This window comes from Odontesthes bonariensis, chromosome 4 (genome assembly GCF_027942865.1).
Source record: "Odontesthes bonariensis isolate fOdoBon6 chromosome 4, fOdoBon6.hap1, whole genome shotgun sequence".
NCBI lineage: Eukaryota > Metazoa > Chordata > Actinopteri > Atheriniformes > Atherinopsidae > Odontesthes > Odontesthes bonariensis.
Genome location: NC_134509.1, coordinates 9,174,311 through 9,186,803, shown reverse-complemented (window position 1 = coordinate 9,186,803; position 12,493 = coordinate 9,174,311). Strand labels below are relative to the sequence as shown.

Below are 12,493 nucleotides of genomic sequence, written 5' to 3'. Positions count from 1 at the left end.
TACCTCTCTTGTGTTTCCCTCCTATTTCCGCCTCGGGCTGCTGTCTGTGCTTCTCCTCGCAGGCCAAAGCCACAGAGTATCGCTTCTTTGTTTTCCATTCTTTAATGAAAGTGTCAAAGAGGCGCCTATTGCTTGCCACGTCTATGATGGAGAATGTCTCGGAGTTGCTAGAACAGAGCGATGCATCCTGGGACAACTGAAGGGTGAAGCCTTCAAGAGTCTCAGGAGACTCTGTGTCAGAGGGAGGCTTGGGCTGGGGTGAGGGAGGAGAAGCACACTCTGTGGGATGACTGCGCTCCTTGCTACTGTGTAGCAATGGTTTGGTATTTGAACTTAGGCGTGGGACAGACTTCAGTTCCTTTTTTGGAAGCACATTTGCCTCATTTTTACTGTCAGAAGCAGACACATTGTTTCCTGTGTGAGATGTAGGACATTTTATATTTGCCGATTCCTCTCGAGAGGGGTTTGAAGGAGTTGACTGTCCGAGTGGCCGAGTGGTGACAGTCGACTGGACAAATGAGGTGGCCCGTTTGACTCTCGGCGTGACAGATGGCGTTTCCTGGGTTGGGGGAATGAGGTCACAAGCAGAGCCTGGTCTCTCTGTTACATTCTCTTTGCCTTTTTGGGAGTCATTCTTCGCAGCATCGTGCTGTTGTGACTTCTTCCTTTTTCTGACCTGTTGTATCGCTGGCTGTGGTAGCGGTGGAGCATCTGCTGTGTTTGTAGCAGCAGCTTGCGTTTGATAGGCTGTGGGGCCGGGTTGGTCAGTCATACTCGGCCACCGGTCAAAGATTTCCTGTAAACCTGGACTGCAATAAAACGCACTTTCTGGTGCATTTCGCACAGGCGAATGTCTTAGGACTGCATTATCTGAAAATACAGCATCGATTTCTTCTTCTTTTTCCTCATTTCGTTTCCTCTCTGCCTCTTTTGCAGTTTCACCCTCTTCGTGAATCATTTCGTTTCTCTCACCAGGATCGACATCTTTCTCCTCGGCGCGCTCATTTTGACAGTCTATGTTTGGTTGCTGCACCTCCTGCTCCCTTTCAGTTCTCTCTGTGTGTCTCAACAGACTCCGTCTCTCCAAAAAGTGTTCACCGACCAACAGCGAGTCACCCCACTCCGACAGGTTAAAGGACGACTCGCCCCACTGGATTGCCTCCTGCTCTTCAGCTTCCTGGTTGGCAAGAAGCTCGCTGTGACGTCTCTGATGGGTCACTGGAAGAAGACACTCAACTCTGACTTCCTGGCTGGCAGATTCTTCTTCATCTGGTAGGTCAGGCACCTGGTGTGGCTTCAGAGCTGCCCCTACGGGACTGTCACACATGCTGTCAAACAGGAAGCTGCTGCTTCTATTAGGACTTTCCGAAGCAGCTTGATTAGCCTCAGGGTGCTGATCATCGAGCGCGTCTTCATTTTTATCTCCATCCACCTCATATCTAGAAACTGGAGCAGGGGATAGCTGTGAAAACAGGATCATAGTTTTAGATTTTTATGGAAGCTTAATACTTAACTGTACTCATGGCCTTCTCATTGCGGGGGATTACAGTCACTTACCTGGTGGCTGGTGTTTAGGATGAGCGCCATCTGGCTATCTGTGAGAGAAATATTAAATCTTGGAGATGTTGTGTTCGAGCCTTCACCGTCACTCTTTCTCTCATCTAGGTTTCCCACTGTCTCTACGGCTGCTCCCACCCTTTCCTCTTCTCTTACCTCTTGCAGTTCTACCAACTGAGCTGCACCTCCATCACTCTGAACCCTGCATCCGTACGCCTGTTGAACGATTATTCTCTCTGTCTGAGTGTCCAGTTCAAAGCTGTCCCCGAAACTTTCTTCTCCCACGTTAACCTGTCCCTCATCTTCATCTGTTTTATCGCCTGCGTACAGCTCAGGTGATGAAAACTTATCTACCTCTGCAGCATCAACCCGTCTTCGTTTGGCCTCGGGAGAGAATAAGGGAACCGAGGCAGGAGAGACGGACAGCGGAGAGTCTGCCATATCTGTTTGTGTAGTCGCAGAAAGAGCATGAGGGTTTCTTTGCACAGGGCCAAGAATAGAATTTGTATGCACCTGACTTAAAGGTGCTGCAGTTTGGACAGAGGAAATCACTGTGGGTTTTGAGTATGATGTCTCAGCAGCCCTTACATCATCTTGTGGGCTTTTGTCAGTTTGTATGGACTGGAGGACTTTGCTTAAAGCTCTAGAGTGCTTTAGTCTGCCTGGCTGCAAAGATGAGGTAGCGAGTCTTGTGAGGCCCTCTGTTGTGGATGCAGACACACTCTGTTGTTGCTCATGCCGGGATATCAGGGCTCTAAAGCGTGGGGGTGGTGCCGGAGACGGTGAGGGCTGAGGCAGCGGCTGAGGCAGCGGCTGAGGCAGCGGCTGAGGCAGCGGCTGAGGTAGCGGCTGAGGTAGGGGGCTGGATACAATCTCAGCCAACTCCTGCGTTAAGCTCTTTTCAGCAGCAGGCTGATTCAACTGATTCTTTGGTCTGATTGAAGTGCTTCCTTTACTCGTCTCTCCTTCTTGTTCTGACCCTTTGTTTTCGGGTTTTTCCTCTCGATTTTCTGTGCTGTTATGCTCTGATTTTTTTGCCTCCATTTTTCTTTTTTCTTTGGCCCTCTCTACTGGAACTTGTCCCTCCGTTTGGCTGATTTCTGGTTCAGCAGTGTCTTCATTTCTGGCGTCTCCTTCTTGCCCTCTTTTCCCTTCATCCATTTTCTTGGCATTGTTAACATCTTTCTCGCTATACTTGTCAGTGACTCCGCTCTTTCTCCGCCTTCTCTTTTGATGCCCTTCAGAGCCGTCTTTCTGCACATCGTGTGTGCTGAGTTGAAAGTCAGACGAGGAGTCTGAGTCCCTCGAGGGACGATCGTCAGGGCTGCAGACAGGGAGGGCCCCTGGAGGAAAAGCTGCTGGTTCCCACTGAACTCCTAACTGAGCCAGGTCTTCTTGAAGGAGGAGCCTCGCCTCAGACACTATCTCAACAGCTGCTTCTTCTTCTGTTAGAGCCCGTCCACCCGTCACCCACACGCAGCGGAGCTTTCGTCTCTCTGCTGCCTCCATTTCACTTTCATCCACAGCACGCTTAGAACTGAATAGAGAGAGAATAGAAATGGATCCCCACATGTGTTATCGGAGACAATCAAGTTGTGGCTTGTACACGGAAGTGACTGTAGACATTTTGGTTTGCAAAGTTCAGACTTTGATAAAGTTTTACATCTAAATGAATTTGTAGTTTTGATTCAGTGTACCGTTGATGCTCTATTCATCAGTAGTTTTCGGGTGCTTTTTTGGGGTCCAGCTTGGGTAGCAGCCTAAACTAAAAGGATTTCTGAGTGAAATGGTTTTAAAAATTGAGTAAGTTTTCCATTATAACACTTTGATGTCTTCACGGCCTCTATGACTTATCTACCAGGCACCACTGAGAGGCAGTGACTCTGGGTTTAGGTTTAGCCTGGAAATAAAATGCAGTCTTACAGCAAGTTCTTGTTGCCATTTTTAGCTTTATCTTTTATCATAGTGTTTATATTCTGAAATGGCACGATCGGTAAGTCAGGCTGATTCAGAAAGCTTCTAAAAGAACATTTTGAAATACAGTGTTCCATATTGCATGAGAAGCCTTTTTTTTTTTTTTTTTTTTTTTTTAGAAGCACTACGCTATGAACCGATGCGTTCTTTAGAGACTAGAACGGTTCCTCTGCATTACATTTTAATGGAATACACATCCTGACACACACTTGCCTTTTAAATGGGACTGCATTCCGCAAGGCTTTCTCCACATCAGCAACAGTAGCCCTGGCTAGTTCGGCAACAGTGCAGAGACCCTGGGCGTAGAGCGCTCTGGCTCGCGTCGCATTCAGAAGGGACACTCTGACCAGGTCGACGAGCTCCCTCTGGACCCCGAAGCTCAGCCTGGTCTGGTACTGCGACAACAGCAGCTCCATGTTGTGCCAGCCCAGACGCTTGCAGAATACTGTTACCATACCTGAGGGAACGACCAAAAAAGTGTCTCTGAGTCATTTTCCATCAGTGAGGTTGTCTTGTCCTTCTTTAACTTTCTTGCTGCATTTACATAGATTAGCAAAGGTCATTCAGACGATGCGGACCCAGAGAAACTCGGTGTGAGCCACATTTAGATATCTAACCTCCAAGTCTTAAAATAGGACCATTTAAAAAAAAAATCATGTCAAAAGTGATGCTGCCTCTTGTTATAAGCTGCTCAAGTTGTTATTGCCCTTCCTGTTGAACACATCTTTGCAGAGAGTTAAAAGGCAGCATATTTTATTAGTCTCAACACTTTCACGTGCGTACCTGCGTATGTGGAAGCAGACTGTTGGAGGGACTGTAGCTGCCCGCGATTGCAGTTGTATTTAGATGCAACATTTCCCAAAGGCACCTCATTCACCAGATCCTGTAGAACAAGAGTGGTGAAAAACCTGAGGAGAGATTAAAAAGAAGGGGCACACGCATCAGTTGGGTTTTTCAGCTTGTATGAAATCACCTTAATGATTGGGATCACTGAGCACACAAAGAACAAATGAACAGAATGAAGTAATTCGGTACCATAAATGCAGCGAGATTAAATCTTCTCTCACCCAAACTACACCGTTAAACACTTTGCACGCAACATTTACTCGAAGGCCGATGTGCTAAATCAAAGTATAGTTTTCAGGTATCTTTGAAACTGATAACTGCAAATGGAAAATTCAATTTGTTAAATGTTTCAACTGTTTTCAAAAACACATTTGGATGTAATATTACAAACAGCAAATTCCTGGTAAAAAGGAACAAGAAAAGTAAACGCAAGGGACTGTTAACAAAGGCAGCGTGTGCATGTACCTTCTGTGCAATAAACACAACAAATGTGCGACTTACCGTTTATGAATGGCCATCTGTCTACGCTGCTTTTCTGTCTTGGCAACAAGTTTTCCACTGACAGATCGTGCAAGAAAGCCCTCTTGGACACCAACCATCTCTGCCACTCTCTTCATCGATGACGGTAGCTGCTCCCACAAACAGAAGAACTGATACCAGTCTATGGTAGTCCACTCCGCATACAGTGGTGTGATCTGAGTAGGATTCAGACACAGGACTTCATGCTTTTGACTGTTTTTTTTTTTTTAACACTTTTGTTAGTTTTACCAAAAAAATAAGAACTGATACGCTATACAGCGTGTATTAGGAAGATCAAGGGAAAGCATATAGTCACCAGTAGTTCTTTTAATAAAGTTAAAATATGTGTACCAGATAGAGAATGTGCAAATCATTTTCTAGTACAAAGCCCTTCATGGCCCGTTGGAGATCTGCAAAAATTCCCAGAGCCTCTGGAGGAGAGAGGGACGAAGAAAGGGTCGCAGCTCCGAGCTGGGTTGGACAGTAGCGCTCATCTGGAAATGCAAAGGCATCAGAGAAAAAGTTAAAAAATAAAAAAAAGGAAAGCTTTGATCAAAGAGCACTGGAGAAGTATGACTAAAGTGTCAAATATCCGTTGTTATCAGTTGATCAGCACACCACTAGAGGTGATTTAAGTAAAGGTTGAGTATGACAGCACAAACAGAACTGTCACATTACCTTGCCCTTCCTTCAGAATACTAATGAATTCATTCTCCATCAGCCATTCAACACAGGCCTCAATAGCTCCTCTGTTGGTCTCTTCATTAGATTCTTTCTTGCCGTCACATTTCAGGCTGGCAGCTAAAAGTGAACACGAAGCATACAACCCCACATCCTGTGGAGTGCTGGCCACACCGCCAACGATTATCTGGGAGTTAAAGTGACGTGAAAACGGGACATAAAACAATTGCCGACTTCTTGATGCAGGTATTTGTAAACTACCTTTGACTGTATATCAGTTAAACATACCAAAAACTAATGCATAAGAGGGGATTTAATTTCCACTGTTGCCAGTTTAAGTTAGATATTAATCATACCTCCAGGATGGCTCGTAGCATGCTAGTTGTGACACCTTCACCTTCCCTTCTCACCAGGCAGCTGCTGATCGGCTGTAGAGCACCTTTAAGGAGACTAATACCTTTCTGGCGCTCTGCCTGCTTACACACCAACACACTTTCACCTATGAACAGAATGATACGATGTCAAAGAAAAGATACTGCAGACACCCAAAATAGCTTTTTTTTTTGCTCCGTACCTGTAGTGTCCACTCCTTTTCTCCCTGCCCGTCCAGCCATCTGTTTGTATGTGAGCGGGTCCAGCAGGTGTCCATTGAAAGTTGGGGTTCGGATGATGACCCTGCGAGCTGGAAGATTAACCCCTGAAGAGAGGGTAGAGGTAGCGGCCAGGACTTTGACCAAGCCCTGACGAAAAGCTCCCTCCAACACGTCGCGCTCATCAAATGTCAAACCTGCAGAGCAAAATTTCATCTGAAATTCAACAGAAATACATGCAAAAAACAAACAAAAGGAGAAAAAAAACTAATCTTCATTCAATTTAAGCTTTGCTGTTATTAAAGGGTTACATGAATGTGTTCACCAGCATGGTGGAACGCCACCCCCCACGGCACAGTGCGCTGCAGGATGGGGTCTAAACCAGCCGGAGTTCGTCTCAACTGGGCTGTTACATCTGCTAGTCCCTCCTGATTAAGACACACCGGCTGAGGCTCCGCTTGGCCCTGACGATCTGGAGCAAAGACAAGACAACTGAAAAGTTTTAGACACGGTTTACTAAAGCATGACACGCTCAAACTTCCCTTAAAATCGTTAATCTTTAAAAGAAGCTACAGCTTTACTTCAGCCCATTATGACATTTGATACGTGGTACACAATCTTGCTCTTATTCTTATTTGACTTTCTCATACCGGTGTGTCTGAGGTTATAGAACGCTCTAGCGATGGAATCCGACAGTTTCTCACACCAGTTCTTTGAAGGGCAGAACAGGAGCACCGAGTGGCCCTCTCTGACCGTCTCGTAACTCAAGCTCACAATGTGGTCATCATCACCCTGTAAACAGAGGAGCAGACAGTCAAACGACTGTGCATGAGAAAATCATAGAAAAGCAAAACAACCGCAACCCCTGTTCACCTGTTGATGACATTGTGAAAAATGGAAAGCGACGGTTTGCAGGTGTTTTGAACATTCTAGTTCAGTGAGTGAATCCTCAAGCGCTATCTGTCTTTAAACATATGCTCATTTGAATTTGATGCCAGAACCTCTTGAGAAAAGCTTGAAGGAATAAAAGCAAACATTTTGTGGAACATCTCACAACTAATTAGACTAACCAGCAACAGTTGTGCTATTGGATATAGAAAGACTAAAACACATCACAGAGACGATGAGTCTGTCAGAAGTAAAGAGAGCTTCTTTTGCGTGGGACGAGGTCATCTTCAGGCCATCGGGCTGTCAACGCCGTGTTAAAAACAGGCACGGTTCTGTGGTGAAAAAGTCACTGAATTAAGTTAGGAACCCCACTGAAAACACATCACCTTTAGAAAAAACAAGAAGCAGGTCGGTCACGACTGCAGTTTCAGTCAGTCCGTCCCTATAGTGGAAATGTTGGACTTTCCCTAAGTTTCACTAAGCTTATCTCAAATAAGCACAGTTATACATTCAATTTGTAATAGTAAAAAGCCAAAAGAGAGAAGGACCAGTTCGGTAAACCAGCATCACCAGGCTTTGGAGCGCTGCCATCCAGATGACATCTTCTTCAGGGAAGGCGTCCCTCATTTCAGCAACATGAGGCCCAAACACTTTCTGCACATACAGGTGCTAAACTGTCCTGTGTGCAGTCCAGACCTGTCACTCCTTTAAAAGCCATTTGTCTCGTTGTTAAAAAAAACAAAACTAACAAACAGTCTGCTCACAATCATTAGGCAAAAATGGGAAATCTTTCACTTTCAAAACCATAGCTACTGGTGTTTTCAGTTCCCAAACACTTACAGAGTGCTGCTAAACGAAAGGTGATGGGACACAGTGGCCCCTTTTCAAAGGGAGCCGGCATCAAATTCAAAATAAATTCACGTGAAAAAAAAAGAAGCAAGAATAATTCTGGGTTTAAATATATGGCATACTGTCTTTGTTCTATTTATATGAAAACATGTAGTTTCAAATATTTATAAAGCCATTGAACTGTCATTTTATTCACATAAGTCACATTATTGTAAACTGCATCATCTCTGAACCGTAATCCATTTCAGTTACCTTAACATGGAGAGAAGGGGTGAATTGCCGGACCTCAGAGAGGCTCTTGTCGTAGATGTTCGTGCCAACTTTAAGATGTTCGTGCAGGGGCACAGGTCTGTAGTCTGTCTGGTAAAGCTCTGCACCTAACCAGCTCGCCAGGAGTGAGAGGTTTGGCAAAGTGGCACTCATGCCGATTACCTGAACACCCTCAGACAGAGATCTGTAGAAAGACTAATTAGCACATGTGCCAGAAGAATTGAATTTGCAAAAGCTTTTTGGAAAGAAAATGTCAGAAGATCAAAGATCACAGACCCTGTGGTGCTCCGTTTCTGGGCGATGTAGCGGATTTTGGTCAGGAGCAATTCCAGCAGGTATCCTCTTCCAGAATCTCCAACCATGTGCAACTCATCTACAACCACCATACCTAGCAGCACAGAGATAACACTTCGTAATACCGCCATAAACTCCCAATCTATGTTCTACTATGTTCTAACATGCACAATCAGAGCCACAAGCAACAAGTATTTCTACTAGAGTATCTTCTGTTAGTAATACAGTCATAATGCAGTGACATAAAATGGAGGAATTTAGGAGATTGTTAGAAGTAACAATTATCCAATGTCTGGTATCACTTTTCTTTCAAGTGACTAATTAATAAACTGGCTATGCACAATTACCACAGTCGCCATACCTAAGAGACCCATGCTATCTTCTTCGATGAGCCTATTAATGAGAGAATTTGCTTTTTCTATGGTGCAAACGGCCACGTCCAGTGTTTTGAACCCTCCAGCGGCCGAGGTGCTGCCCATGTACCCCTCTACACGAACTCCTGCCTCTTCAAATACACTCTACGAGGAAAGAGATCCAATCAGAGTGACATCTTAACACAAACGGTGCACTTGTCAATCCAAAAAAAAAAAAAAGGCGTGCCTTTTAATTGTCTGCCCACCTCTCCCTCACCTGAAGGTAGTGCATCTTCTCTTTGGCCACAGAAACAAAGGGCAGAATGAAGAGAGCTTTCCTTTTGGTCTCCAGCACGCGCTTCAGCATCAGCAGCTCTGACACCAGAGTTTTGCCGGCACTGGTGGGTGCTGAATTCAGCGATGAAAGAAAAAAAAAAGCACAAATAAATAAATAAACGAGCCAACACGTTTTGCTCTACGAATCACTTTGCAAACAAATGTTGCGCTCCTTACCCGAGTACACCAGGTTCCCCCCCTGCAGCACCTTTCCCACAGTGAGGCACTGGGCCTGCCACTCAAACATATGAGTCACTCCGTGTTTTTGGTAGCGCTCCAGAACGGGCTTCGGTAAACCCCAGCTGGATAACAGCAGCTTTTCAGCTTGCTCCACGGGAGCACAGAAGGCAGTGCCTGCAGTAGAGCAGAAGGTCCCGCTGTTACACACCACTAAGGTCAGACTATTGACAGAAATCTTGTGTATCAAGCCTGCAATGTGGCTATCTGCTTCAATAGCTCAGTGTGTTCACCAGTTATTTTTTAACCACCACTCTGATTTATCTGTAGTATTTTTGAGCTTCCTGGCTGCTATGTGTGTGTGTGTGTGTGTGTGTGTGTATATATATATATATATATATTTATAAAAACCTGCCTTTCCTCTGGCTCGTTTAACTGAAGCCTTGTTTGCAAACAGCACTAAAGGACAGATACGAATTGAAATAAGAGTGTAAATGTGTGTCTTTAAGCTTTGCCTTGAGGAGGATCTGTGCATCGAATCTGCTTTCGAGGCTTTATACTCTTCTTTTTTTTTTTGTCTTCGTGCTTACAAATTGTGAGTCCCTATAACATGTGTATAACATATACCGTAGTACCTCTGCATTTTTTCTCATCATGGCAATTTAGTCTAGCCTGACAAAATGTGAAAGGGATAAAAAAAATAAGCTAAATAAGGACAGAGACACGAATAGAAGAAGAAGGTTTTTCCGGTTGTGCTCAAAGCACCTCACCTGGCTGAGGTAGAGTGTCACTGAGAGTGCTGAGCTCCAGGCCAGTGGGCACTGTGAGCACAGAGGCGGATTGATTCTGTAGCGATCGCTGGAGTTTGGCCTTTTTCGCAGCTGCTGCAAGACGTGTGGGGCTGAACAAGATGTAGTCCCTGGATACATCCAGAGGTGGGTCAGCAGCATCCGTACTTGACTGACATTTGTTATTGCTAGGAGGAGAGCTCTTTCTTCTGTGTGTCTGCCTATTTAAATATAAAGAGCGAGTATGGAAACGCGAACAGAAGAATATGGAAGCAGGTAATCAAAATTAAGGTAAAACACATCTTAAACTTACTTAACATCTAGGTAAAGACTTACATGCTGGAGCTGACAGCTTTCTGACAAGGCAGAGGCTTGGTAGACACTGATGCAGGTTTTGAATGGAAGTTTTCTTGATCCTGAGGATGATTCACATCCCCAGAGTCCTCACTGAAGAGAAGCTTCTGAGCAAGGTCTCTGCAGTCAGTTCTCCATCCGGGTCTCTTACAATCCCCGTTACGCCCACAGTCTCCCTCCTGACAACTAGGGCCTCCACTGGGTCTCCCATTTGTGGGCTGTGGAGATGCTCCATCCCTCGTCTGCACTAAGTCATTCTCCTTTTTTTCATGTGCACTCGACACAAGGGGTCGAGGAGGAGCAAAGGCAGCTGCTGAACCCGGTTCTTTCTGAGCATGTCTGTTCAGTGTTGTTGAGCAAGCGGCCTTCGCAGGATCAGCAGCCTCCAAACACTGCAGCATCTCTTCATCGAGAGCTAAGGAGGATTCCCCCGGCTGCAACCCAGCTCCTTTAGCCTAACACAAGGAGATAAAAAAAATAATACATGTCATATTTTCAGTCGAAGGAGTTGAAGAGTTGTCGGAAAAAGTTTTAGGAAAACTCTGACTCACAATGCTGCCATCGCTGCTTATGTTCTGCAATTTGCTTGTTTTGTCTGACAGATAGCGTGTGTCCTGCAACAGTCTGTCTCCGTCGGGTGGCTCATCATTACCTCGGATGCTGTGCTCAGAGATATGACGTTTTAACACAGGCACTACTGACGTACGTTAGTTAACAACACTGGAAGAGGTTTCCAGGCAACAGGAAGAATCGCAATTCTTCTAAATCAATCAGCGACAAAAGTAAAGTGTTGTCCAAACTTACCTTTTTTTCCCTTTGATCTGGTGCTGTCCCATGTAACATTTTTTTTTTGGAGGACCCGAGGTCATGTCGAAGATGTTGCACTGGTGTTGACAAACGCTTGAGGAAGTGTAATTTAACTAACATGACATCCAACTAACTCTTCTCACGGGGTTATAAACTGTATTTGATGTTTTTGAACACAAGTGTCTCTATCCAATGAGTTATTTTGGCAGCTGAGTATAAACGCTGTGGTGCGCAGTGCTAAACAAATCAGAAATCAAAAAGACCGCCGGAGTGCCACACCGGTGTTTCACTAAATCTGTCCTACGGGAAACAGGCTGCACCTACTACAGTTCCCACGTGCTACCAGTTCTCCCAGTACCATCACTTCTACTACTTCCAACTAATCGGCGTGCACAATTAGAGGTAAAACTGATTAGTGGAAATACTAAATGTTGACTCAGTGTTTATTGATCAAAGCTTTTGTAGGTAAATAAGTCGTTCAGTTACTAAAATGATCGTGACATTATTAGATTCCCAAATGTGAAAATTTAGAGCAATAGAGTGTATGAAAGTAGAGGTCAGGCTGTGGATAGATACTGTTTGTGGGCTGTGAGCGGAAAATAAATGAGTAAATAATGTGACATTTGTCATTATGAGCAATTTCTGAATCGCTTGCTCCAATTGGTAAAATAGCTAATGCATGGAACTGAACTAATTCAGTCTGTGTTCAACAATTTTTTTTAGGAATACCTAAATGTCTCTGATGGACTTATTGATAAACAAGCTGAGCTTTGAAGCAAGGTAGTTGTACCTGATGGGAAGTGTGTCCCCTACAAAGCAAATAGAGCAAAATAGCACAATAAAACACTGTATACTGTGATGCCATTTGTGCTTCATAGAGAGGGGATACAGATTTAGTCCACCCCACCAGAATCTTTATCCCCCTCTAACTTTAATAAAAAAGATTAAACTTTGTCATATTTAGTGGAGTTATTCAGCATGATCTATGATAGCATGATCTGAAATATATATAAAATAAACCATCTTATGATAGAATAGAATCTGGGCTATAAAGACAGGGGACACAGATTCTGACTAATTCAGGTTGCTAGAAAGTGTTGCCCCTCCAACTTTAAGAAAGAAATGGTGAAACTTCCCCATATTAAGTATCAAATCAAATCAAATCAAATCAAATTTATTTGTATAGCACATTTCATGTACAAACAGTTCG

At 44.4% G+C, this 12,493-nt stretch overlaps 1 protein-coding gene across 1 annotated transcript in view; it reads right to left on the bottom strand.

The window, feature by feature from the left end:
• The window catches only part of polq (polymerase (DNA directed), theta), an 18,840-nt gene extending 6,347 nt beyond the window's left edge, over positions 1-12,493 (bottom strand). Inside the window, exons 1-20 of the mRNA XM_075462830.1 lie at positions 11,281-12,493; positions 11,028-11,136; positions 10,459-10,931; positions 10,105-10,343; positions 9,335-9,511; positions 9,099-9,229; positions 8,830-8,986; positions 8,451-8,562; positions 8,157-8,358; positions 6,818-6,959; positions 6,493-6,639; positions 6,152-6,364; positions 5,934-6,076; positions 5,575-5,764; positions 5,248-5,390; positions 4,879-5,072; positions 4,315-4,439; positions 3,745-3,988; positions 1,558-3,094; positions 4-1,462 (exon numbers count right to left, since the gene is read on the bottom strand). Coding sequence (XP_075318945.1) covers positions 4-1,462; positions 1,558-3,094; positions 3,745-3,988; positions 4,315-4,439; positions 4,879-5,072; positions 5,248-5,390; positions 5,575-5,764; positions 5,934-6,076; positions 6,152-6,364; positions 6,493-6,639; positions 6,818-6,959; positions 8,157-8,358; positions 8,451-8,562; positions 8,830-8,986; positions 9,099-9,229; positions 9,335-9,511; positions 10,105-10,343; positions 10,459-10,931; positions 11,028-11,136; positions 11,281-11,345 — 6,202 coding nt within the window. The 5' untranslated portion in view covers positions 11,346-12,493. The remainder of the gene's footprint in view (positions 1-3; positions 1,463-1,557; positions 3,095-3,744; positions 3,989-4,314; positions 4,440-4,878; positions 5,073-5,247; positions 5,391-5,574; positions 5,765-5,933; positions 6,077-6,151; positions 6,365-6,492; positions 6,640-6,817; positions 6,960-8,156; positions 8,359-8,450; positions 8,563-8,829; positions 8,987-9,098; positions 9,230-9,334; positions 9,512-10,104; positions 10,344-10,458; positions 10,932-11,027; positions 11,137-11,280) is intronic.